Source organism: Crotalus tigris, unplaced genomic scaffold (genome assembly GCF_016545835.1).
Source record: "Crotalus tigris isolate CLP2741 ecotype Arizona unplaced genomic scaffold, ASM1654583v1 scf7180000024437.13266115, whole genome shotgun sequence".
Classification (NCBI taxonomy): Eukaryota; Metazoa; Chordata; class Lepidosauria; order Squamata; family Viperidae; genus Crotalus; species Crotalus tigris.
This window is the reverse complement of record NW_024100606.1, coordinates 12,161,120-12,187,718: the sequence shown is the minus strand read 5'-3', so window position 1 is coordinate 12,187,718 and position 26,599 is coordinate 12,161,120. Positions and strand designations below refer to the sequence as shown.

General features: G+C 36.1%; 1 protein-coding gene across 2 annotated transcripts in view; it reads left to right on the top strand.

Moving 5' to 3' along the window:
* Nucleotides 1–26,599, top strand: part of LOC120302655 (ATP-dependent translocase ABCB1-like) — a 68,208-nt gene that overhangs the window by 26,859 nt on the left and 14,750 nt on the right. For both annotated transcript variants that reach the window (XM_039331424.1, XM_039331425.1), the window contains 10 exons: nt 42–152; nt 2,431–2,556; nt 3,565–3,768; nt 6,306–6,476; nt 7,736–7,897; nt 9,177–9,359; nt 10,025–10,171; nt 14,299–14,403; nt 15,698–15,775; nt 26,304–26,387. In XM_039331424.1, coding sequence (XP_039187358.1) covers nt 42–152; nt 2,431–2,556; nt 3,565–3,768; nt 6,306–6,476; nt 7,736–7,897; nt 9,177–9,359; nt 10,025–10,171; nt 14,299–14,403; nt 15,698–15,775; nt 26,304–26,387 — 1,371 coding nt within the window. The remainder of the gene's footprint in view (nt 1–41; nt 153–2,430; nt 2,557–3,564; nt 3,769–6,305; nt 6,477–7,735; nt 7,898–9,176; nt 9,360–10,024; nt 10,172–14,298; nt 14,404–15,697; nt 15,776–26,303; nt 26,388–26,599) is intronic.

Sequence of the window (26,599 nt, the reverse complement as noted above, 5' to 3'; positions counted from 1 at the left end):
TGAAACTAACTGGTTTTAATTTGTTATTTTCTTTTATGTAGGAACCACAAATTGATATTTATTCAGAAAGTGGCTATAAACCTGACAAAATTACAGGAAATCTCAGTTTCCAAAATGTATATTTTAATTATCCAGCAAGGCCAGATGTCAAGGTATCATAAGTTAAACCAGGAAGTATTTTCCACTATTATCATTTAAATTATAACTAATCTAATCAGTTTCAAATAATAAAGGCAGATCTCAATGCTATATAGTTTTATTTAGAACTGCCAAGGGAATAGAATGTGATGCAAACATATATACTAAAACAATTCTAAAAAGACTTCATAGCATAAACACCATATTATTGCTTTAAATTAGATTTTCCTACAGATCCCTTCTGAATGGGTTGGAATCACATTTGAATTTCCAGCCACCATGAACATTCTAAGTTACAGTCCAAAGACCTTTGGAGACCACCAAAATAGAGAAGTCTTCTGTAAAATATGCAAAATTTTATGTAATTGATGTTTTGCCCTGATTGTTCACTTCTATAATTCCTTGTTTTTGTTTTTTCAAAAAAAGACAAAATTTCTTATACATAAATAAATGCTGAGGGTTAAAGCAATAATAAATGTAGCATCAAAGCAACTTCAGAAATTTTTTTGCCAATAGAATTTATTGAGAGTAATCTTAAATATATTTCATTGCTATATATTACTTGTTAGGGTTGCATGGTCTAGGACAGGACTTTTCAGTTGGTGGTATGCATACGACCTGTGGTATTTTGGCACGTGGCAGGTGGTACGCAGCCATCCTAGAGAAGTGTAGCGGGGGAGGAGAATGAGCCGAAGTGACCCAAGCCTGAGGGAGAGGCAACTGCAGCTACAGGACTATCTGGGTTTGGCAGAAGCCCTAGGAGCCGGCAGGGCTCCAGCTGATTGGTGCTTCTGGAAGCAGTGTGGAGCTGTAGGTGAATTGAAGAAAAATGGAGGGGGGAGGAGAGGCTATAAAAGGAGGTGGTTTGGGCAGGAAAGGGGAAAAAAGACAACAGGGAAAGAGAAGAGAGCTCAACAGGCAGGGAGGAAACAGGGACAGAGAAGAAGCAGCAGCTGTTGCTGGAAGAAAAGGTCCCTTGGTTCGTTTTCTCCAGCCAGGAGAATGCAATCAGCGCTGATGAAATGAAAAGCCAGCAGACAAGCATGTCGGAAAGGAGGTGGGTTTATTTAGTTCTGGATCAGCTGGCAGGTTGATTGGGTTACCATAAGGATTTTGTACAGTTTTTACAGTGTTTTGTAATTCAGAGGCTCGGTTTGTATGCTTTGGTTATTGGAATATTTTAGTCTGTATTTTAGGCTAGCAATGAGTCCAAAGTGTTGACTTCCATAGGTTTAATCCCTTTAAACAAATGTAATTAGTTTTACCCGCTTATCTTGAGTCTGTCTATGGTTTTTAGAAAGTTTTCTTTGAAAGTAAACAGGCTTAATTTAAGGCTAAAGCTTTTCGCAATTGCTGGAGCCCTTCAGTCTTGAGTTGCAACATTGTGATACGAGACACGTCTGAGGCAACTTAAACAAAAAAAAAACATGGAGTTTATATCTTTATTTTGTGAGCCTTTCTTGCTTTGCACTTAATTCCTGTGTCTTTAAGGGTACAGGGAAGGAATTGGGGAAGTGCATTCTTACTACACTCTGGAAGGAGAACTCAGAAGGGAGAGAGAAAGAAGGGCTGACCAGCTAGTTCAGGGGTCTACAAACTTAGCAACTTTAAGACCTGTGGACTTCAACTCTCAAAATTCCTCAGCCAACCATGATGGCTGAGGAATTCTGGGCGTTGAAGTCAACAAGTTAAAAGTGCCAAGTTTGAAGACCCCTAAGTTAGTTGGTAGTGGTGCATATTAATAAACATGGATAAATTCATCATACATTTTTCAGTGCAAAGGGAAATTGATTCAGCAAAGCCACTGAAGAAATTAAAATTGGTACTTATTTCCTTTTTTTCTACAGTTTGTAATATTTTATTAGATTATAGAATAAAATAAAAAATACATAAGCAAATAGTAGGACACAGTGTGGAGGAAAAGCGGAAAAGTGAGGGGGGAGAAGGGAAAAAGAACAGACTTCCTCTGTTGCAGTAGAAGGAAGCATTAACATTGAACCTCAAATTTTTACTTTTCCATATTATTATAAACTAGCCATTTCTATAACAAATGAATTTAATCAGTAAAAACCAAAATCCCCCCCTCTTTTTTTTAGTCATCAGGTTTTTGACACCTTGCTAAGCACTGGTGGTATGCAAATATTGTCATGTCCTAAAAGTGATACAATTGTGAAAAGGTTGAAAAGCCCTGGTCTAGGAGCATGAATATCTTTCTACCATTATTTTGTGAAATAAAACACATTTTATTGTGACTTGTGATCCAGTACATGTTATTCTGTTTTCCTCATTCAGATATTAAATGGACTGAATCTGCAGATCAATAGTGGACAAACAATAGCCCTGGTTGGCAGCAGTGGTTGTGGGAAAAGTACAACTGTCCAATTGATACAAAGGTTTTATGATCCCTTGGAAGGCATGGTAAGATATTTGAAGCCATCCAGGGTACCTAGAACATATTTTATATTACATATTAGATAACTTCCCACAGGCAGGAAAAAAATTCACTGTAGAGAATGAGTACAGTTCTTGAAGTCAAACAGGTGGTGGCAACATTGGAAGCAAGACAACATTGGAAGCAATGATATCAAGTTAAGGTAATCAGAATCTCTTGATAGTGTTTGAGATTTTTTAATCACCCAATTCATCATATCAGGTAGTTCCAGGAAGAGTAGGAGATGAGGATGAAAGAGGAGGCCTATATACCATTTACATTGCTGGAATGATAGCTAAAGTGATTTTTTAAACACACAAATGCCTTGTGTGTCCAATCATACTTGGCCAATAAAGTATAATTATTCTATTTTATGCTGTGCTGTGCTGTGCTGTGCTATGCTGTGCTGTGCTATGCTATGCTATGCTATGCTATTTTTCTAAAGGGTTTTTACTTGCAAATTTTAACAGTCTGATATGGTAACCATTTTGTATACAATGTAGAAAGACAATAAAAAAGGAAGCACTTTGGAAAACATATGGAAAACTTGTTCATTACTGAGAAGTCCTTCTAAACATTAACTTCAATCTTTCTTCAATATGTTATTTATCCAGTGTTCTTGGGAAATTTAAGTTATGGATTAGTACTAATAAGATATATCGATTGAAATGAATTAATGCATCCTAATTTTCATGGCTGATTATCTGGCCACTCTAGTTAAACATTAAAAATTAAGCATTGTTTTATTTTGTAAAGCGCTTTAAGAGTGGCCGTATCCTCAAAAGTATTTTAGATAAAAAAAATAAACATTTCTGTGAATCATACAATAATCAGTGTAAATAATACCAGAAAAACATTTTTTCTTTCTGTTTTGAAATATTTAATCACATTTTTGTAAAATAAAGAATACAATAAAAACTATTCTACTAAAATAATTAATATAATATAACCAACAATAGGATAAAATAAAATAAATGTTTTTTGCCTTGTTTTAGATTACCATTGATGGACAGAATATTAAAACCCTGAATTTAAGATATCTGAGAGAAATTATTGGTGTTGTAAATCAGGAACCTGTACTATTTGCCACAACAATTGCAGAAAATATTAGACATGGCCGTGAAAATGTCACCATGGAAGAGATGGAAAAAGCTACCAAAGAAGCCAATGCTTATGATTTCATCATGAATTTACCTGATGTGAGAAAATATATTGATTACTACCTTTGATTATTCTAATGTCTTAAGTTATAGTGCTTTGTAATGCTTTAAATTACAGTGGAAATGCAGGAAACATAAAGAAGCATAACATTAGCATTATAGTTCCCAGAAAATAACCCCAAACTGTCTGGAAGACAAATGGTGGGGATTTATTAGCTTAAGGCCGTGTGTATTTTTCATTTATTTTAGCTTTATTTAAGATAATTAATAGCATCAGTAAAATTACATGGAACCCTTGAAAACTTTTCAAGGAATGGAAATGGTACTCCAACCCAGTTTTTCCAAAGTTTCCTGGTGCCATCAGATGACGATCATAACTGATGTAATTTCTAAGCATCATGGCTGGGCCAGCTAGAATTATGAGAACTGTAATCAATGGATATGGATATATTGACCAGATTGTGGAAGACTGCTCTGTACTACCTGTGTTTAAACACTGCTAATCCAGTTTTCCTTTAGCTTTAGTTACAGTACTGAAAAGCCCAAATGGTAAGGTTCTCGCTACATTGGTATTCTATGGACAGCATGTGGCCACCCAGTATCACAAGAGAACCAGTACCAGTTAAGTTATTGGACTAGAACTAGGGAGAGCTAGATTCAAGTCTACTCCCAACATTGGAAACTTGCTAATTTTAGATAGATAGAATTTGTAATCAGAATATCATATTTTGGTATAAAAAGGAAAAAAAGAATATGTTAAGAATTTTGACTAGGGGAAACTTTTGATTACCCAACTATAATTTGTTTTGAAATATAAATGATTGGGATATTTTGAACATGGGCGGGGAATTAAAATTGCAAAAAGCGAAAATAGGATTTAGACTGAATAAATGGATATTGAATGCAAATGCAATTAAGATATGTTTTGGTTAGAAAAGATATTTTAAACTGATAATATTGGCATTTTTAGAAAAATATAATAAATATCAATAGGCAATTCTATATTTACTTACAATAATAAGAATTGTATTTGCTTAGTGTGGAAAAATTACTATTACTAGAAGAGAATTAGAACTGAAAAACGTGAAAATAGGATATAGATTGAATAAATGGATAATGAATGTAAATGCAATTAAGATATGCTTTGGTTAAAAGATATTTTAAACTAACATTATTGATACCTTTAGAAAAATATAACAAATGTTGATAGGCAATTGTATATTGCTTGTAAATGTTGAATTTGCTTAGTGTGGAAAAATGTCTATTACCAGATGAAGAGAGGATGTAATATTGGATTAAGTTTGAAGAAGCTTACATGTACCATGAAATTGCTAATGGATTCAGTCATCACATTGTTTAATTAGGCACTTGATTGTAAAAGTAGAAAATCAATAAAATATTTATTAAAAAAAGAAGAAACTTGCTAATCTGAGCCAGTTACACTCTCTTAGCCTACCTTATCTCACAGAATTATGGGGAGGAGGGAATTGAAGGAGGTAGATTTGCATATATCATATTAAACTCCTGTAGGAAAGAAGGGATATAAATAAAATAAATATGCTATTAGAATTCAATTGCAGAAGGATAAATGGTTACTTTTTTCAGTCTATGTTTTGCGGTGCCAGGTAGGCATATAATATATTACCATATGATATGCTTCTGGGAAGTTCCCACTTCTACTCCTAATAATTCCCAAAAGATTTAAAAAGTGAACTAAACAATTTCAGCTGATGACATCACAAAAATCAATGGATATCCCTCTGCAGCTCTTCAGAAGGTCACAAACCTAGGTTCTGCTTCCCATCCCCTTCAAATTGTTCCCATCCATGCTCTAGGGCTAGGCCATTGTTTTTCAAACTTGACAATTTTAAAATATGTGGACCAACTCTCAAAATTTCCCAGTCAGTTTGGTGGTTGGGGAATTATGGAAATTGGTCCATATATCTTAAAGTTCCAAGTTTGAAAAGCTTCACACTAGGTCATACATGATGTATTAGCAACTTTTGCACTAAAATGTCCCAAATAGACATACAAAATAAAAATAAAAAGCATTGTTTGAAATCTCATGACATTTTAAGATTTCCACCAATTGTTCTAGGGGTGTTAGAAGCTCTGTGTTAGTAAGCATGTTTTAATACCATAGGGTTGATTTCATGCAACACATTCAGCCAAAAAACTTTTTAATGGCTTAATATGGTGTGAGTTTTGCTATTGTGATTTGTAAGTTACAGTTTATGGATTAGTGTTCTTAATTAAGACTATTAGGTTTATTCAGCAACTCAAGGTTCAACCAAATAATGATTTATAAATCAATTGATAGTATTGACCATGAGGTTACTTGCATTATGGGGGTGGGAATACATTCCCTAAAATATCAATGTTTTGTTCAGTTTTTTTTCTTGCTATTGAATGTAGTGTGTATTTGCAGAAGAAATAGGCCAATGCTTCTTATTCATTGATTTGCTACTTATTTTCAATTGAAATGTTGTACCACCCATACTGATGCTACCCTTGATGACAACTTCACTATTGATTCTAAGTTATGAAGTCAAATGTTCTTTGTTGTTGCTTTGCAGAAATTTGAAACTATGGTTGGTGAAAGAGGAGCACAGCTGAGTGGAGGACAGAAGCAACGGATAGCGATTGCCCGGGCTCTTGTGCGGAACCCCAAAATTTTGTTACTAGATGAGGCTACATCAGCTCTGGATACAGAAAGTGAAGCTATCGTACAGGCAGCTTTGGATAAGGTTTTTAAAAATAAACTGAACCTAATATATTAAAGGAAAGGGCAGTGGGGAGAAGCTGGTAAAAGATCTGACTATCAACAGTGAGTTGCTGGACTTCATTTGCCCAATGAGATCTACCCTCTAGTCTCCTATGCCTCTTTGAAACCTTCTGCTAAAGTCAGCAATATTCAGTAGAAACTAAAGTTGGGCTGCAAATGTGAAAATCAGGTGCCCAAGACTTTTAGTTCTCATTATACTGATTTCACTGATACCTCCTTTAAATACACTTGACTTAAAAGAAACAATTTATGACTTGTTTGGAAATTACATCAATAGTACTTATTGAATTTGAAGAAGTATTTGTCCAAATCAATGGGCAATGCTGCTTGAACACAATGGAAGTATTAAATATACAGATTTGGACAGCACCATACTAGGGAAAACATTCCAGCAATTGTATGGCTGATATGTTGTTTTTTTCCCCAAAAGCTGGGAAGTAAAAAGGTTTAACACATTATCTGGAGGTGTGAGATTTAGAACTGGTCAAAGTCTTGGTTTAATAAGAAATAGCAAATTTTAGACACAGATTAACACAAGATCTCCTTTGAGTCAAGTTCAGTTTGTGGTGACTTCATGGACACATTCATCCAGATTTTTTATATATATAAAAAAACAGAAAAGTGATTTGGCATTTTTCCTGGATTAATCTGTAGCCCAGGTATATATCCAAGTACTAATGAAATCTACTCTTGATTAGCTTCCCAAAGTCATATGTTAAGTGAATTATTTATACCTTCACAGGATAATATAATGACAAAGATTTTGACAAGAAAGAAATGAAGACTTAATAAAATTATGAAGATAGTTAACTATAAATTCTTTTTTGCCATTTTTTTCATTGCTATCAACCATGAAATATAGCCAAGGAAACTTTCATAAAAAATAGATTCCACCCAAAGAGGCAGATTACCTGCTTGAATACAGTCTAAGAGATTTGGGTTTAGTTTTATGCCCTAAAATCCTTCTCTCTGAATATCTTGGACAAATCATTCACTTTTCTGCTTAGTGCAAATATTTATTCATATTTGTTAAATATATAGCCATTGCTTTATATAATTATATATATAATTATATTATATATTATATATAATATAATATATATTATATATATAATATATATTATATATATAATATAATTGCTTCAGTCTAATTATATTAAATATGAAAATAAAGCAAATAAACATCTGACAGCTTTAATTGAATCTAGATATGTCTTTCAGGCAAGAGAAGGCCGCACAACAATTATAGTAGCTCATCGTTTGTCTACAGTCCGAAATGCAGATGTTATAGTTGCTTTTGAAGATGGGGTCATTAGAGAACAAGGAGCCCATTACGAGCTTATGCAAAAGAAAGGAATTTATTTCAAACTTGTCAATATGCAGGTAGGCATCAATTTCTTCATACTGTTTTTCTTTTCCTTTCATTTGAAAATTTAACCTCTCTGCAGTGTACACTATCAATATTTCCTGTCTAAATCTTTTTGCCTGCCATGTCCCCATAATTTTGCCTTCATTTTGTAACTAACTCAAGGATGAGACTCTTTTATGCTTTAGGTTGGGAGACAGCTGAAACATGGATAAAATCCAATACTGTTATATTAGAAGCAAAGCCAACTGACCAGAAGAGGGTAGGATCAGAATGGGTATTTATTGGCATTGTTTTCTTAGTCTCTGGTCAGTGTCATCTCCCTCCATTCTGCCGTAGCCTCCTTAAAAAGCTGGATATAGCAATACTATGCCAGGAATCTGCCAGATTATGCAGTTTACTAGACTCAGCCAGTTTCCATAGATCTTCGTATAAGGTTGGACCAGTAAAACAGAAGAATAATGTAATAGTGGAAAAGAATCACAGTGAAATAGTCATGGAACCAACCCTTCTCATCACCTCTAAAACAGAGGATGGAAGAATTCAAAAGCGGGTCAGAACTAATATAATTAAATCCGGATAACGAGGCAGGATTTTTTGGGTCCATTTATTTTTTTTCTGGATCAAGGATGAATGGCTACCTCTTTAATTCAGTGATAGGGAAAGTTTCAAATAATGTTTATCAGAAGCAAACCGGAAAAGATCCTGAATGCCTTTTCTAGGGCCCAAGCACTCCATTGTATTTTTGTTTGTTTTTCCTGAGAGAGTGGGCCCACTTTAAAACATAATCCATTTTCATTTATAAAAAAATATTATAACTTCCACATAGGATTTCAAACAGCAGTTGATCAATCAGAAGAAAGTTTGATGTTGCTAGCTTCCTACTGTGATGGCAGTTCTATTTTACAGCCAGGGTCATTCTGTAGTCTGAAGAAAATCTCCCCAGAAATACAGGATATATTATTCATAGATAGCAGAATAAAATGAGACAGAATTTATTACAAGTAAATGAGAGGGGGGAACAGAGAGGGGAGGGATAATTAATGTTTTACAGAATCATCATCCATTATTGAATTTCTGAGAATAAAGCAAACAAAAATACAATTAACTATATACTGTATAAATCTAGTGACCCATTTCATATTTTATATTATTAGTGATCATTCCTATCTCTATAACAAAAGTCAGATATGATCACAAATAGCATTAATGCATTTCAACTGGACTCTATATCCCGAGCATTATTTGGAGATCTGAAATCTTTTTTATCACATCAACAAACACATGTTTGTTCAGGCAATTTCCACTGAAGTTGATAACTCAGAAGACTCAGCAGAAGAAGAATCCCATCTGAAAATTAACCCAGAAGAGATAAGCAAAGATGCTTTTTCAAACAAGCTGAGGAGACGTTCTACCCGCAGAAGTATTAAAAAGCCAGAAATGGAGGGAAAAAACCTTGAGGTCCAGACAGTTCAGCCTGTAAGTCTTTTGGGTTTAGAGATTTGCATCTCTGGGACAAGTTATTAATTGTATTTTGTTTCTACAGCTGGGATCTGCAACAAATTGTTCTACTAAAGAACATTCCTATTAATGTTCCAGTCAGTCAACAGAACAAGTTCTTGAGGTACTCTGTCTGGTTTTCCCATCAAGCCATTGGTCTTCCTATATGGCAATTCCAAATAAGCATGCTTAGTTTATCAGGATCATTCATGGATTTTTTTTCTTTTTACAATTTTTGATGCATTTCTTGTAGACATTGTGCATGGTGTTGCTGCTTTGTCTGTTCCGTGCTGTGACAGGGAACAGGGCAGTCTTATCCCAGCCAAACAGGGAGTTTTACTTTCATTTTTAGTCCAAAAATATGCATGTCAGTGATGCATGCCACACATAATGACCTAAAGAATAGTATGAGGCCTGCAGGCAACAAGTTTCTCTTCACGAAATGCTGGTGGAACTGGCAAAGACTGTTGGGCACATACAAACCTTTGAAATTTGGGAGGTGGGAATCAATGCCATAATATTAATTTTAAAAAATGTATCTATGTGTTTGACAACACACATGCACTTGCTTATATATGTATATGCATGTATGGAAACCAGAGAATGATATGCTGGATTATGTTTCATCTCTTTTCATATTCTAGGATGAAAATATTCCCAACGTTTCATTTCTTAAGATTATGAAGTTAAATCTATCCGAATGGCCTTTCTTTTTATTGGGAACATTTGCTGCTCTGGTCAATGGAGCACTGCAGCCTGCATTTGCAATAATATTCTCAGAAGTCATAGGTGTGAGTATTTCATATATTTAATAATTTTTATACTATTTCCATGTCATCATAGGGTCTGCTTTCAATGTTCATTCCTACCCCATGATTTCAATCAGTAATAAACCTTCAAAAAGATATCTTTAACAATACGGGATAATTCTTGATAGAGATTATCTAAAATTGAATTAATAGCTTTATAAAATGCTGGCTAATTTAAAATATATGTCCCAGTGGTTTACTCATAAAGTCTCTCTCAAATTGAGCTTGATTTTTGGCAATTATAGCAATTACACTTAGAGTTATATACTGTTTACAGAGTCAGGATCTTGCTCCGAACAATCTAGGTACTCTTTTTACTGACCTTGGAAGGATGGAAGGCTTGAACCAATGAGAACTGAACTGCCGAACTTCTGGCAGCTGGCTGTCAGCCAAAGTAGCTTGCCGTACTGCATTCTAACCATTCTGCCACCTCGGCTCTTATGTGACTAGAATTCAGGGGTTCTCAACCTTCAAGTCCACAAGTCTTAAAGTCCACAAGTCTTAAAGTTGCCAAAGTTGAGAACCCCTGGACTAGATCTATAAAATGTTCTTGGCATCAAGCTACAGAAATAATTTGCCATTGTCCTCCTTCAAGATCTTTCCCTGTAAAAGCTGGATTTCCTACTGGCCTCTCATGCCAGTACTAAATCAGTCCAATCCTGCTTAGCCCTTTTTGTGATTAAGATTAGCAAGCAGTTGCCAGTGGCAAACCTTTGTTCTAAATTGATTGCCTTATCTATGTGTCTTCAAAGCCATTATTTCTTCAGGAGAGCTTCTAAATACAACGGACATAAGCCAATGATGGTGATATGAATTATTTTTTTAAATGGCCACAGGATTACTAAGAAATTGTATGTGGTTTATATTTCAATTTGCAACCTTCTATGCCAGTTTCCCACAAACAAAGTCACTGGGGAAGAGCAAGCAGACACTTGCAAGTTTTTTCTACAAGTTTCTCCTGTTCCCACTGCTTTTTCTCCCAAGAAGTCCCATTTTCTCATACCCTGTAGCACCCATGTGTGTCCTTTACTGTGCACCTGCCCCCAGTTCTTCACCACCTGTCCATAGCTCCCACCAACTTGCAGGTGCTCTGTAGTGCTTACCCTTAGCCACTGCTGACTTGACCATTTTTCCTGCTGGCAGGCTCATCTTCCATACTGCCTGCCCACAGCAATTCTACTCTACATTCCATAAGGCAGTGATGGTGAACCTTTTAGAGACCGAGTGCCCAAACTGCAACCCAAAACCCACTTATGCATCGTCGGGTGCCGGGTGGGTGTGGCCCATTGGGTGGGCATGGCTGCGGTGGTAACAGCAGACTGGGTGTGACTAAAAAGTTCAATCAATCAATTCCAACTTTGCGAGATCTTTTTTTTTCCCACAAGAAGTTGAAATTGACTGATTGATTGAACCTTTTTTTTTTTTGTACACGGCGGAGGAGGCCTAAAGCAAAAACGTTTTATAAAACCGAGCTGAAGGCCTAGGACTGGGGCAATGGCACATGTGCTCACAAAGAGGGCTCTGAGTGCCACCTCTGACATCCATGCCATAGATTCGCCACTACTGCCATAAGGCCTGAGTACCCTTTCTCTCTGCAGCACATATGTCTCAGCATTCCATAGTGCCTGCCCCTGGTAACCTCCACCACCTGGTGTATGCACACATCTCGCAGTGCTCCTTGTTTGGGATTCCTGCCTACTTAACAACCTGTTTGGTTTTACATTAGGTTACAACAACCAGGATGGATGAGATTGCCATTGCTAAGTGATTTGATATCATGACAGCACGCTCTACAGCTGCATTACTTAATGATGAAAACTCTGTCCCCATTGTCCATTGTAACCCGAGGCCTACCTGTATATGAATGTGGAAAGATTTAATCATTTTGCATTGAACATGTTACAATTAACATAAAGAGTTTCACCATATGCACAGCATACTTTACTCTAATATGCCCTCCTTCAAGATTTTGTCTTTGTTGGCTTTGTTTTATAAAGATGTATATAGGTATCAGTACTGCCTCAACTGCTGAGCCATTTTGTTTCTCAGTTGCAAATCTAGGGACTATTAATATCTATATATCTTTACCCAATAAAGACAAGTTGGAAGATTCTCCTGATAGGAATCTTCTGGTAGGAAAAAGTTATCAATCAATCAATCTCCGTTGTGTGTGCCAATGCAGTTTGGTTATTGTGTCTGGAATAAGCTTAATCTTCAATTTATCTAGGTGAAAAGTTGCCAGCACAAAGGTAGTTCCAGGCTATTTCTGAACATGGATTTAATCTTCCTCTGGAAGACTGTCCAATAATCATATGTTGGAAGAAGAGTTGCCCAGCTTTTATTTCTTCAAACCAGTTCTTCTATAAATCAGTGGCTTGTCAGATGGGACAAGAAGCATGGAGGAAAAGATACAGATTAACATGTACCCTTATACACACACACACACACACGCACGCACGCATGCGCACGCATATGTAGATGTATAGTTATATATAAATTATCTTTATATACAAGAATACACATGCTTTCGTGCTTATTTAATGACACTCACTCAGTGACTATTCAAACTTACAACAGTACTAAATGAGTAGTAGTTAAAACCAATCTTTATACTTACAGTTGTTGCAGTGTCCCTGCAGTCATGTACAATTTATGACCTTCCCTGCTGACTTCCCACAATGTCAATGAGGAAGTTGCAAGTCTTGGTCTTGTGATGTCCTGGTTTAATGATGGTGACTAGGACTCCTAGACTGCTGTTGCTAAGCACTGTGGCCACATTTGATTGAACAATTGTGTCACTTAACAATGGAGTTTCCAGTCCCAAACACACACATATATAAACATATATACACATGGAGATGGTAATTTTTTTATAAGAAAATTTTGTGCAGAGCAGCGGGTGAGATTTGTTGGGTACCAGTACATATTAATTCCTCCTTGGGGTTATACTATGAATATAAAATTGTATTCTCTTAATGTAACTATTATTAAATTGTTAGTTATAATGTTGGTAGCTGAATCCTTTATTTTAAATCATTTTATTTGAAAATTTACCTTTTATATATAAAACCCATTTATTCTTGATCATATTTTTATTTTCTATGACAATGATGATCTTCTGTAATGCAGGTCAAAGACTTTAATAAAGGCTTGTGAGATGAGGGAATGTTTGATTAGCCACTTTCGGAGCAGACATAGTTGTGGAACCTTCCTGTAATTAAAATAAAAACACTCCAAAAACAAAGGTCACATATTAGCCATTTTTTTCTTTTCTTGGAAAATTTGTAATATACTCATTGGTAGTTTACAGTTTCATGGTTAAAACTGACTCCTTTGAGCAAAGGGCTAGTGCTTTTTTACAAGTGTGTTAAACCCGAGTTTAAAGAACTGGCCAACACCCGTGTATTTAGACAGCCCACATAATGATTGCCCGGTACCTTCCAAAACACCAGGCAGGCAAATAAAAGACAGGCATCTCGTTCTTTCCTGTAGTACCTGACAAAATGCCTCTGGAAAGCAATGCGCCAGCCCTAGGAGAAAGTGACCATGAAGAATATATTTCAGGGTATATTTCAGCCACTGAGCCAATATTTTCAGTGAAGTGTTATGGATTATTATATCGGGAGAAGAAAGAAAGCTTTACTTTAAAAGTCTATGGAGATTCTCAGTCATCCAAATCATGGTTGTCCCAAGGCTGCTTTTTCAAGAGGCAACTGGACTTTCTTATTTTGCTTTGAAGATGTTTCGCTTCTCATCCAAGAAGCTTCTTCAGCTTCTTCTTGGATGAGATTCAAAGAAAAACAAGAAAGTCCAATTGCCTCATTAAAAAGCATCTTTGGGACAACCATGACGTGGATGACTGAGAATCTCCATAGAGATTTAGCTTTACTTTAAAACTAAAACAGATTTAATACTAGTCTAAGCTGCCTTGAGAGTGACTAGAAGTGAGACAAGAGAAATGTCACACGAACTTATCTTTTAAAAACTATTAAGAGAAGTTTTCATTTTGTGATATACAGAACATAAAGAGTTATATTATCTAAACAATGTATAATACCACATTGGAAGTAAATGAAATAAAACTAAGGCTGAAATTATTGTTTCCATAGATTTTTGCAATACAAGATCCCAAAGTTGTGCGTGAAAAGAGCAATCTCTATTCACTACTATTTTTAGGGATTGGCATTGCTTCCTTCATTACCTTTTTTCTTCAGGTAAGTTGCATTGTTTTATTCTTACCATTTTTAGATGGATTCTGAAAATATTTAGGAAGAAGAAAACTCAAGGAATTTCTACCAATTTAGAGGCAGCTCCAGACATCTGTGATCTCCAGAGCTATAGCATTCTAGAGCTATTATTAAATCAGGAAAAACAAGAGTTTTTCTCGTGAGGTTGTGTGGCTATTTAGAAAACTGGTGCTTTAATTATGGAAAGGAAAACATCATGCTTGTGTCTTAATGCGGTGTATTTTAAATTATTCTATTGGCATTTTAAATTATTATTCTTTATGATAATTTAACAATAATTGAGCCCTGTAGCACACTATTAGTCTAATTAAAATGTGGATTCTACTAATGGTCTCTAATCATATTTACTTTAGAAAGCCAATTTAAGAAAGAAAGGAAATGGTCCAAAAGGGGAAAGAGCTAAATATAAAGTCTGTTGGACTTTGGTGGAACAACTGTTTGTATGGGTAGAATAGAATAGAATAGAATAGAAATAAAAATAGAAATAGAAATAGAAGGGACCTTGGTGGTCTTCTAGTCCAGCCCCCTGCTCAAACAGGAGAACTTACACAGTCTCAGACAGGTGAATGTCTAGTTTCTTCTTAAAAATCTCCAGTGATGGAGCGCCCACGATTTCTGGAGGTTAAGCTGTTCCACTGGTTGATTGTCCTCACTGTCAGGAAGTTTCTCCTTAAGTCCAGATTGCTTCTTTCTTTGATCAGTTTCCAACCATTGTTTCCATCTGGTGCTTTGGTGAACAACCTGGCCCCCTCTGCCTTGTGGCATCCTCTCAAATACTGGAATACTGCTATCATGTCTCCCCTATTTCTTCTTCTTTTTAGACTAGCCAAACCCAAGTCCTGCAGCTATTCTTCATATGTTTTAGTCTCCAGGCCTTTGATCATCTTAGTTGCTCTTCTCTGATTTTTTTCCAAATTCTCAACATCTTTTTTGTAATATGGTGACCAAAATTGGCTGCAGTATTCCAAGTGTGGTCTTACTAGGGTTTTATAAAGCAGTAATAATACTTCACCACAGAATGTGTTCAGAAAAGGCAAAATGGTGGCCACAATGGTGCTATTGGATCTTCACATAAAAACCAGTAGAGCATAAAAAACATTGTGACTATTATCTTGATTTTGTTTTTACGATTCCCTCTGAATGTTCGTTTTCTAGGTGTTTTATTTTCTGTCCTATGAAAAGAACAATGTGGTGCTCTTCCATTTGGCTTTGTGTTGCTTTTATATTTGTGGCAATCAGTTACAACAATCTTCTCTTTTAGGGTTTCAGTTTTGGCAGATCTGGAGAGATTCTTACAATGAAGCTACGTTACATGGGATTCAAAGCAATACTTAGACAGGTATGCAGAAGAAATGTGCCCTATTTGTTTTGTTGCTTTTATACTATTTCAGCCCAATTGGTCATGGCTTGTTGTACCTTCCAAAATGTATGAAAACATACAAAACATGTATCCAAGGAGTAATGTAAATTGTATTTCTTAAACAATCCTTTTCCTTATGGTATAATGGTGTAATAAATCATTTTTAAAGTAACAGATCCCACATTATGCACTTTGTTTTTTCTAAAGGCAAGTTAAACAATAGTTTAAATGTCAGCCTTCTTATTTAAAACAGTCTCAAAATTCACCAGTTAGAAAGTTTCATATTTTTTTTAATTTTCATTTTATTTGAAAAATTTCTATGGCCACCCACTCACTCATAGACATTCTGGGCAGTTTGCAAGCAGTTATTAATTATTATCATGATTTTAGAAATTAACTATTATATAGGACTTCTACTCTACAGCAGATATTAAAGCAGTGTGTAATATTGGTTAGATGTTGGATCAGGTTTGGAGAGATTCAAGTTTAAATCTAAATTTAGATGATTTAAAATCATCAGCAAATTTGAGTCTATCTATCTCACAAAACTCTTGCTGTGGGGAAAAATATGGTTGGCAAGCCCGGAAAGTTTCATGCTACTTTGTATATCCCCCCCCCCCCCCGCTTGTCTACAGAAGTGGGAAGGGAGAGAGTGGGGAGAATGGAATGTGTAGTGCAGCTGGTGCAGCAAGTTTGTTTTGGAAAACTGAAGAATCTTTCTCATAGCTGTCTGGAGCTTAATTGGACAATGTGACCTGCACTGGGGAGGAGGGGAGGGAATTGCTATACTTTTAATATACTGCTTTTGTGCCAATTTAATCAGAGCTAACTTTTAACGCTGGTATGCGTTTCCCAAATAAATCTGGCATTAGAAATTGCAGTGTCTCAGGTGTGCTTGCTTTGTTGGGATCATCAGGCAGAATCATGACAATGGTAGTATTATATAATTTGTCTTGAATCCTACAAGGAAATATGATGTATAAATCTAAATAACAAACTCTGAATGAATATACAAATGAACAGTGCAAATCAGCAACATCATCTTCTGATGTCAATCAATGGGTGTGTTGAAAGATCTTTTGAAGGGGGATAGAAAATTAATTCAATTGGGTAGATTTTTTTCTAACCATTCCCCATAGGAGGGAGCCTACTTCTCTGAAACATTTAATATTGTGTTCCATTGCAATAATTTCTAAAAATTGCTTTTTAATTCTTGCTAATAACAATCCACTTTTTCTATTCATTTTTTTTTTTATTAAAAGTTTTATAAATTTTACAAAAAAGAAAAAAGAATACAAAACAAGAGACAACATATACAAAAAAATAAAACTAAACAATACATATATATAAAAAAAAAACCCCCCACCCCTCCCAAAAAACCCCCCCCTCCCTTCCCCCCCCCTGAGCTTCCCAGAGCAGAATATAGGCTTAAGAAGTAAAAATAAAAATTAAATTAAGAACTTTATATTTATATATATAAAAAGATTATCTATAATATATATAAAAATAAAACTTATGAAAAAACTATATAATATTTTTGTATACCCAATCTAAATTGTATAAATTTTATCCATTTATCCCAAACAGCAAGAAACTTCTCTTGCGTTTGTTGCTTTAAGAAAGCCGAAATCTTTGCCATTTCCGCCAGATAAGCTACTTTAAGAAACCATTCCTGCAATGTAGGCAAAGATTCCTTCTTCCAATATTGTCCTACTAACAGCCTAGCGGCTGTAATCAAATTTAACATCAAAACAACCTCCTTTGTATCACAATCTGTAACAATACCTAACAAAAATAATTGCGGAGTAAATTTTACCCTCCTTCTAAAAATTCTCTGGATATTCCACCATATTTTGATCCAAAATGCTTTTATCTCTCTGCATGACCACCAAATATGATAATAGGAAGCCTCCTTATAACCACATCTCCAACATTTGGGTTGCACGTCAGGGTACATATAAGACATTTTTTGTGGATCAAGGTGCCATCTATAAAACATTTTATAAAAATTCTCCCTTAAGTTCTGTGCTTGTGTAAATTTGACATTTCTCACCCAAATATTTTCCCAGGTGTCCAATGAGACTGGCTCACCAAAATTCTGCGCCCATCTTATCATACAATCTTTAATTAGTTCCGTTTCTGAATCCAATTCAACTAAAACCGCATAAATTCTCTTAATGTGGGTTTGTCTTGAATCCTTCACTTGCTTGATAAGATTTTCATCTTCTCTAAGAAAACCCACCTTACAATCCATCTTCCATCTGTCTAATAATTGCCTATATTGGAACCAAGAATAAATAAAGTTTTCTTGCGCTAACTCTTCCCGTGATTTTAATTGCCAGTTTTGTCCATCCCATTTAAGTAACTGTCTGTAAGACACCATATCCATTTTAACCCCTCTTTTTATTGCTTCTATCGCATGCCAAGGTATAGCCCATAATGGTACTTTGAAATCACTTTTATAATATTTTCTCCAAATCCTAAGTAAAGAAATTCTTAAGATATGAGATTTAAAAGCCCAATCCATTTTTTTATTGAATATTAAATAGGCATGCCACCCATAAAGTAAATCCCATCCCTCTAGATAAAGTATCTCAGAATTTGTCAAATTTACCCAATCACTGATTAGTGTTAAAACCACCGCATCATAATATAATTTCAAATTTGGTACCTTAAGTCCACCCCTCTCACGGAAGTCTTGCATAATTTTAAACTTAACCCTTGGCTTTTTCCCTGCCCAGATAAATTTATTAAGACCCTTCTGCCACTCATTTAAATTAATCTCATTTTTCAAAATTGGTAACATTTGAAACAGAAAAAGAAACTTGGGTAAAATATTCATTTTTATCACTGCAATTCTTCCCATGAGGGATAATTGCAACTTTTCCCAGTTCTTCAAGTCCTTCTGTACCCTGACCCACAACCTTTCATAATTATTTTTAAATAATTTTACATTAGAAACAGACAACATCACCCCCAAATATTTTACCTTATTAACAATCTCAAAACCCGTCAGGTTAGTCAAAATCTGCTTCTCCTGACTAGACATATTTTTAGGTAAAATTTTGGTCTTATTTACATTAATCTTAAAACCCGAGACCAAGCCATAATGATGAATCAACTGTAATAAGTTTACTACAGAATAATCAGGTTGCGACAAAGTAACAACCAAGTCATCCGCAAAAGCTCTTAACTTATATTCTTTTTTATTAACATATATTCCTTTAATTTCCTGAGACTCTCGAATTTTGATCAATAATATTTCCAATGTTAAAACAAACAACAATGGCGATAAAGGACACCCCTGTCTAGTACCTTTCTCTATTGTGAAAACCTCCGAAAGACCTCCATTAACAATAAGTTGTGCTGTTTGTTTTTGATATATTACCTTAAGGGCTTGTAATATATTTTCACCAAAATTCATTTCTTCCATTACTCTTAGCATAAAATGCCAATTCAATTGGTCAAATGCTTTTTCAGCATCTAAAAATATGAGCCCTGCAGGAACTTGGTTGTTCTTATCTAAGTATTCTAATAGATTAATAATTTGTCTAACATTGTTTTTCATATACCTTCCTGTTATAAACCCTGATTGATCTTTATGCACAAGATGATGCACCACCCTCATAAGCCTATTTACCAAAATTTTTACAAATATCTTATAATCCACGTTTAAAAGAGATATAGGCCTATAATTTTTTGGTAAAGTAAGATCTTGATCCTCCTTTGGAATCAATGATATAAAGGCACTACGCCATGAAGGAGGAATCTCTAAACCCTGTAAGATACCATTAAAAAGATCATTTAATGGTTGAATCATCTCCTCCATTAAAGCTTTATAATAAACAGCTGTTAACCCATCCGTACCCGGTGCTTTCCCTAATTTCAATTGTTGAATTGCTGAGGCAATTTCCTCCTTAGTAATTAAGCCATTAATTTCATATTTCTGATCCTCAGTCAGTTTAGGAAAACTTGCCTCAGCTAAATATTTATTTATATCTAACAATTGTACATTAGTAGATTTATATAAGTTTTGATAATAATCCAAAAAAGATTTTTTAATTAATTCCTTCTGAGAAACTAGTTTACCCTTGTAATTTATTTTCTCTATTATTCTCTGTCTCTGTTTCTTTCTTAATTGATAAGCCAACCATCTCCCCGGCTTATTAGCATTACAAAATGTATTTTGTTTCATAAATAATAAGTTGGTTGCAGCTTGATCTGCTATCAACATATTAAATTGTGACCTTAATAACTTTACAGATTCTTTAGTACTTTCATCAGAAGGATTTAGAATCAAAGCCCTTTCTTTTAGTTTAATTTCATCTTCAAGTTCTCTACGTTTCTGAATCTGATTTCGCTTATAAAAATTATTCATTTTTATCAAAACACCGCGCATAAATGCTTTACCTGCATCCCATACCATTGACATTGAAGTCCCCTTGTACATATTCAAAGCAAAATAGTCCTTTAAACACTCCTTTAATTTTTGAACATTCTTCTCTTGTCTAAACAAATTTTCATTAACTCTCCAGGATCTTCTTTCCTCTTTCTCTTGAATCAGCTCCATCCAAACTGGACTATGATCCGTCAGTAATCTAGGAAAAATCTTAACATTCTTTACTTTATTATACAAGTCCGTGGTAATCAAGAAAAAGTCAATTCTTGAAAAAGATTGGTGTCTATCAGAAAAAAAGGTAAAGTCTCTCTCCTCTTGGTTACGTTCCCGCCAATAATCCCTTAATTCCCAGTCTTCTTTCATATCAAAAAAGGCTTTAGGTAGCCTTGCTTGTTTAAGAAAAGGAGAGGAACCTTTCTTGTCCTTTTGTATATCTAAGACACCATTCCAATCACCCATTAATACCACTGATCTATAATCAAGCAATGTTATTTTTTGATGTAACTGCTTATAAAATTGTTCCTGTTGTTGATTTGGAGCGTAAAGTCCAACTATAAGTATTTTCTTACCATAAATACCAAGTTCAATCATCACATATCTCCCCTGGGGATCTGATTCTACCAGACAAGCTGGTAGGTTTTGTTTAACATATATAACAACTCCCCCTTTCTTCCCAGGAGCAGAAGATATAAAATGAGATCCCAAACGAGCATTAACTAAATATTTCTGATCTTTAAGTAAAATATGAGTTTCCTGTAAGCAAATAACATCATTAGTATGTTGCTTCAAATAATAAAAGATTTTTTTGCGTTTCTGAGGAGAATTCAATCCATTAACATTCCAGGTCAAAAACTTTGCCATCTCCCTTGGCACGCAGCCTGGAGAAGACACCATCAAACTCTGAAAGAGCTGCGTGTGTTGCATAACTCTTGGGTCTTGCTCCTCCCACCGGCGGTGATGCACTTCCAGGAGAACTCTCTTTAGGCTCTTTTTTACGTTGCTCCTTCTCTTTACGCTTATAGGCTGCACGGGTCATCCTCTGCTCTTTAACCTCCGTCTGGCGTTGCTTTACAGCTTCTATCATCCCAGCGGAAACCAAATCTAATGCCTCAGATTGCTGCTCAACTTCCTTGCCACTCAGAGATTTCCGACCAGATGAGGTTGAGCCTGCACCCAGGACCGAAGTATAAAAATCTCTAGCTTTGTCAACTGTGTTCAATCTGTAGCGTGTCCCAGCATGGCTCAAAACAATACCCATCGGAATTTCCCATCTAAATGGCATCGATCTAGCTTTAAACTCATTGGTTAAAAAAGCAAAGTCTTTCCTACTTCTTAAAATTTTGGATGGGATTTCCTTTAGAATGATGACATCTTGGGCAGCAATCTGAAATCTTTTATTGTAAAAAGCTTGTATAATCTCATTCCGCAGGGACTTCTTTGTAAAATAAATCACCACATCTCTAGGCAAGTTCTTCTGCTTAGCAATCCAGGAGTTGAGCCTATAAATTTTTTCCACTTCTCTCTGTAATTCTCCTTTATCCATATCCAAGGCCAGCGCCAGATCAGTAAGAACCACCTCCACGAGATCTTGATTCACATCTTCCTTGAGGCCTCTGATCCTCAGGGCATACTCCATTTGTCTGTACTGAAACATCAAAATATCTTCTTGTGAGGAGTCCACCTTCCTTTCCACATCTTGAATTTTGTCATCCAAAGAGTCAACTTTGTCTTCCACTTCCTCAAGCCTTGCATCGAGCTTAACCACCACAGTAGCCAAACCTGAAACAGCTGCCAGTATATCTTGTCGTAATTCATTATTGTTTTCTTGCAATTTAGTCTTTATCCCCGTTATCTCTTCTTTGAGATCAGATTTAATTTCTGATTTAATCTGTGAGACAAATTGATTCATTTCCTCTCTCATTTGAACTACAATCTCTCCCATTATGCCTCTAACCTCTTGTGCTGAAAGTCCAGATAGAGGAGGGGAGGGTGGTGGCTGAGCCGGTGGTACATGTTTAGATTGTTGTTGTAGCTGTGCAGTGGAAGTTATAGGAGAAGAAATAACCTTGGGTATTGAGGAAGGCTGCTGCCTCTTTGAAGCCATTTTAAAAAGCACAATTGTCACTTCCCTTTCCCCTCCAGCCAGGAAGGGAGGAGGGAAAAAAAAGAAAAAAATTTTTAAAAAGAGAGAAATTTAAAATCTATTCATTTTTTATCATTTGGGGTATTTCTGTTTTTATGGTTTTCTTCCTCCTTGGCAAAAAAATCTAGAAATCTCATGTGAAACCTTTATCATTGTTGTTGTTGTTAATTGCAAAGTCGTGTCCGACCCATCGCGACCCCATGGATAACGTTCCTCCAGGTCTTCCTGTCCTCTACCATCTTCTGGAGTCTATTTAAATTCACACCTACTGCTTCAGTGACTCCATCCAGCCATCTCATTCTCTGTCGTCCCCTTCTTCTATTGCCCTCAATCTTTCCCAGCATTAGGCTCTTCTCCAGTGAGTCCTTCCTTCTCATTAGGTGGCCAAAGTACTTGAGTTTCAACTTCAGGATCTGGCCTTCTAAAGAGCAGTCGGGGTTGATCTCTTCTAGGACTGACCGGTTTGAACGCCTTGCAGTCCAAGGGACTCGCAGGAGTCTTCTCCAGCACCATAGTTCAAAGGCCTCAATTCTTTTGCGCTCAGCCTTTCTTATGGTCCAACTTTCACAGCCATACATTGCAACTGGGAAAACCATGGCCTGGACTATACGCACTTTTGTTGGCAGGGTGATGTCTCTGCTTTTTAGAATGTTGTCTAGATTTGCCATAGCTTTCCTCCCCAGGAGCAAGCGTCTTTTAATTTCTTGGCTGCAGTCCCCATCTGAGGTGATCTTTGAGCCCAGAAAAATAAAATCTGTCACTACCTCCATTTCTTCCCCATCTATTTGCCAGGAATTGAGAGGGCCAGATGCCATGATTTTGGTTTTCTTAATGTTGAGTTTCAAGCCAACTTTTGCACTCTCCTTTTTAATAATAATAATAATAATAATAATAGTAAAGTTGGAAGGGACCTTGGAGGTCATCTAGTCCAACCCCCTGCTCGGGCAGGAAACCCTACACCATTTCGGACAAATGGCTGTCCAGTCTCTTCTTAAAAACTTCCAGTGTTGGAGCATTTACTGCTTCTGGAGGCAAGCTGTTCCACTGATTAATTGTTCTCACTGTCAGGAAGTTTCTCCTTAGTTCTAGGTTGCTTCTCTCCTTGATTAGTTTCCACCCGTTGCTTCTTGTCCTGCCTTCAGGTGCTTTGGAAAATAGCTTAATTCCCTCTTCTTTATGGCAGCCCCTGAGATATTGGAATACTGCTATCATGTCCCCCCTTGTCCTTCTCTTCGTTAAACTAGACATACCCAATTCTAGCAACCGTTCCTTATATGTTTTAGCCTCCAGTCCCCTAATCATCTTTGTTGCTCTTCTCTGTACTCTTTCTAGAGTCTCAACATCTTTTTTACATCGTGGTGACCAAAACTGGATGCAGTATTCCAAGTGTGGCCTTACCAAGGCATTGAAGAGTGGTATTAATACTTCGCGTGATCTTGATTCTATCCCTCTGTTAATGCAGCCTAGTACTGTGTTGGCCTTTTTGGTTCCTCTTCACTTTCTGCCATTAGAGTGGTATCATCTGCATATCTTAGGTTGTTGATATTTCTCCCGGCAATTTTAATTCCAACTTTTGATTCATCTAGCCCTGCCTTTCTCATGATGTGCTCTGCATATAAGTTAAATAGGCAGGGCGACAGTATACAGCCTTGCCGGACTCCTTTTCCAATTTTGAACCAATCAGTGGTTCCGTGTTCGGTTCTCACTGTTGCTTCTTGACCCGCATATAGGTTTCTCAAGAGACAAATGAGATGGTCTGGTACTCCCATCTCTTTAAGAACTTGCCACAATTTGTTGTGATCCACACAATCAAAGGCTTTTGCATAGTCAATGAAGCAGAAGTAGATGTTTTTCTGGAACTCCCTAGCTTTCTCCATGATCCAGCGTATGTTGGCAATTTGATCTCTAGTTCCTCTGCCTCTTCGAAATCCTGCCTGTACTTCTGGTAGTTCTCGATCCACATACTGCTGCAGTCTAGCTTGTAGGATTTTAAGCATAACTTTACTAGAATGTGAAATGAGTGCAATGGTGCGATAGTTTGAACATTCTTTGGCATTGCCTTTCTTTGGAATTGGAATGTAAACTGACCTTTTCCAATCCTGTGGCCACTGTTGAGTTTTCCAAATTTGCTGGCAAATTGAGTGTAGCACTTTTACTGCATCGTCTTTTAAGATTTTGAATAGCTCAGCTGGAATACTGTCACCTCCACTAGCTTTGTTGTTGCTCAGATTTTCTAAGGCCCATTTCACTTCACATTCTAGGATGTCTGGTTCGAGGTCAATGACCATCTCATTGTGGTTATCTGGGATGTTAAGCTCGTTCTTGTATAGTTCTTCTGTGTAGTTTTACCATCTCTTCTTAATCTCTTCTGCCTCTGTTAGGTCTCTGCCATTTTGGTCCTTTATCATGCCCATCTTTGCATGAAACATTCCCTTCATATCTCCAATTTTCTTGAAGAGATCTCTGGTCCTCCCTATTCTGTTGTTTTCTTCTATTTCTTTGCACTGTTCATTTAAGAAGGCATTCTTATCTCTTCTAGCTACTCTCTGGAATTCTGCATTCAGTTGGGTGTATCTTTCTCTTTCTTCTTTGCCTTTCGCTTCCCTTCTTTCCTCAGCTATTTGCAAAGCTTCCTCAGACAGCCATTTTGCTTTCTTGCATTTCTTTTTCTTTGGGATGGTTTTAGTTGCTACCTCTTGTACAATGTTGCGAACTTCCATCCATAGTTCTTCAGGCACTCTGTCTATCAGATCCAGTTCCTTAAATCTATTTGTCACCTCTACTATATATTCCATCAGGAATATGATTTAGTTCATACCTGAGTGGCCTAGTGCTTTTCCCTACTTTTTTCAATTTAAGCCTAAATTTTGCAACGAGAAGCTCATGATCTGAGCCACAGTCAGCTCCTGGTCTTGTTTTTACTGACTGTATAGAGCTTCTCCATCTTTGGCTGCAGAGCACATAGTCAATCTGATTTCTATGTTGACCGTCTGGTGATGTCCATGTGTAGAGCCGTCTCTTGGGTTGTTGGAAAAGAGTGTTTGTTATGACCATCGTATTCTCTTGACAAAATTCTATTAGCCTGTGCCCTGCTTCATTTTGTACTCCAAGGCCAAACTTGCCTGTTATTCCGGTTATCTTTTGGCTTCCTACCTTAGCATTCCAATCCCCCATGATGATAAGGACATCATTTTTTGGTGTTAATTCTATAAGGTGCTGTAGGGCTTCATAGAACCGGTCAATTTCATCCTCTTCAGCACCAGTGGTTGGGGCATAGATTTGGACTATTGTGATATTGAATGGTTTGTCTTGAATTCAAATTGAGATCATTCTGTCATTTTGGGGATTGTATCCCAGTATTGCTTTTCCTATTCTTTTATTGACTATGAAGGCTACTCCATTTCTTCTGAGGGATTCTTGCCCACAGTAGTATACCTGATGGTCATCTGAGTTAAATTCACGCATTCCTGTCTATTTTAGTTCGCTGATTCCTAAGATGTCGATGTTCAGTCTTGTCATCTCTTTTTTGACTACGTCTAGCTTGCCTTGATTCATGGATCTTACATTCCAGGTTCCTATGGAGAAAAAAGCTTTACAGCATCGTACTTCCCTTTCACCACCTTTATCATAGCAAAAGGTTTAATATGTTCTAAAGCTAAAGCATGTTAATGACCTGAAATAAAGGGTACAAAGAAAAAAAATGGAAAATTGAGGTTATTGTTTTAAATCCATGTATGTAATTGGGAAAAGAAAACGAAATCTTGCATAGTTTATTTTTAAAAACCCTAATCTTTCAGTAGATGGTTACCCAAAATAGAACCCTCATAAATTCATGAAAAGGAATGATAATTATAATACAGCATAGATTTTATCACATCTTGATTCTATCTAAATTCTGATCTTTTATTTAATTTGATTTGAAAAGTTTCATTTGAAAATAAATTGTTACTCGAAATGTTTTATAGGATATCAGTTGGTTTGATAATCCCCAAAACAGTACTGGAGCCCTAACTACAAGACTTGCAAATGATGCTTCTGAAGTAAAAGGTGTAAGTAATGACACATTTCCAATCTATTCCCAAGAGGTTTTCTGTATTATCCAAAATAGGAATTTAACCATGGATTAATTATTTACTATGGCAACCTAACGAATGTAGGGGTTTTGTTTTAGATTGTATTGGTCAAAAAGAACAGGAAGCAGAAAACAAATACTTCTGAATACCTTCCACTGTAGTTTTCCACTGTTCATAGTAGATGAACA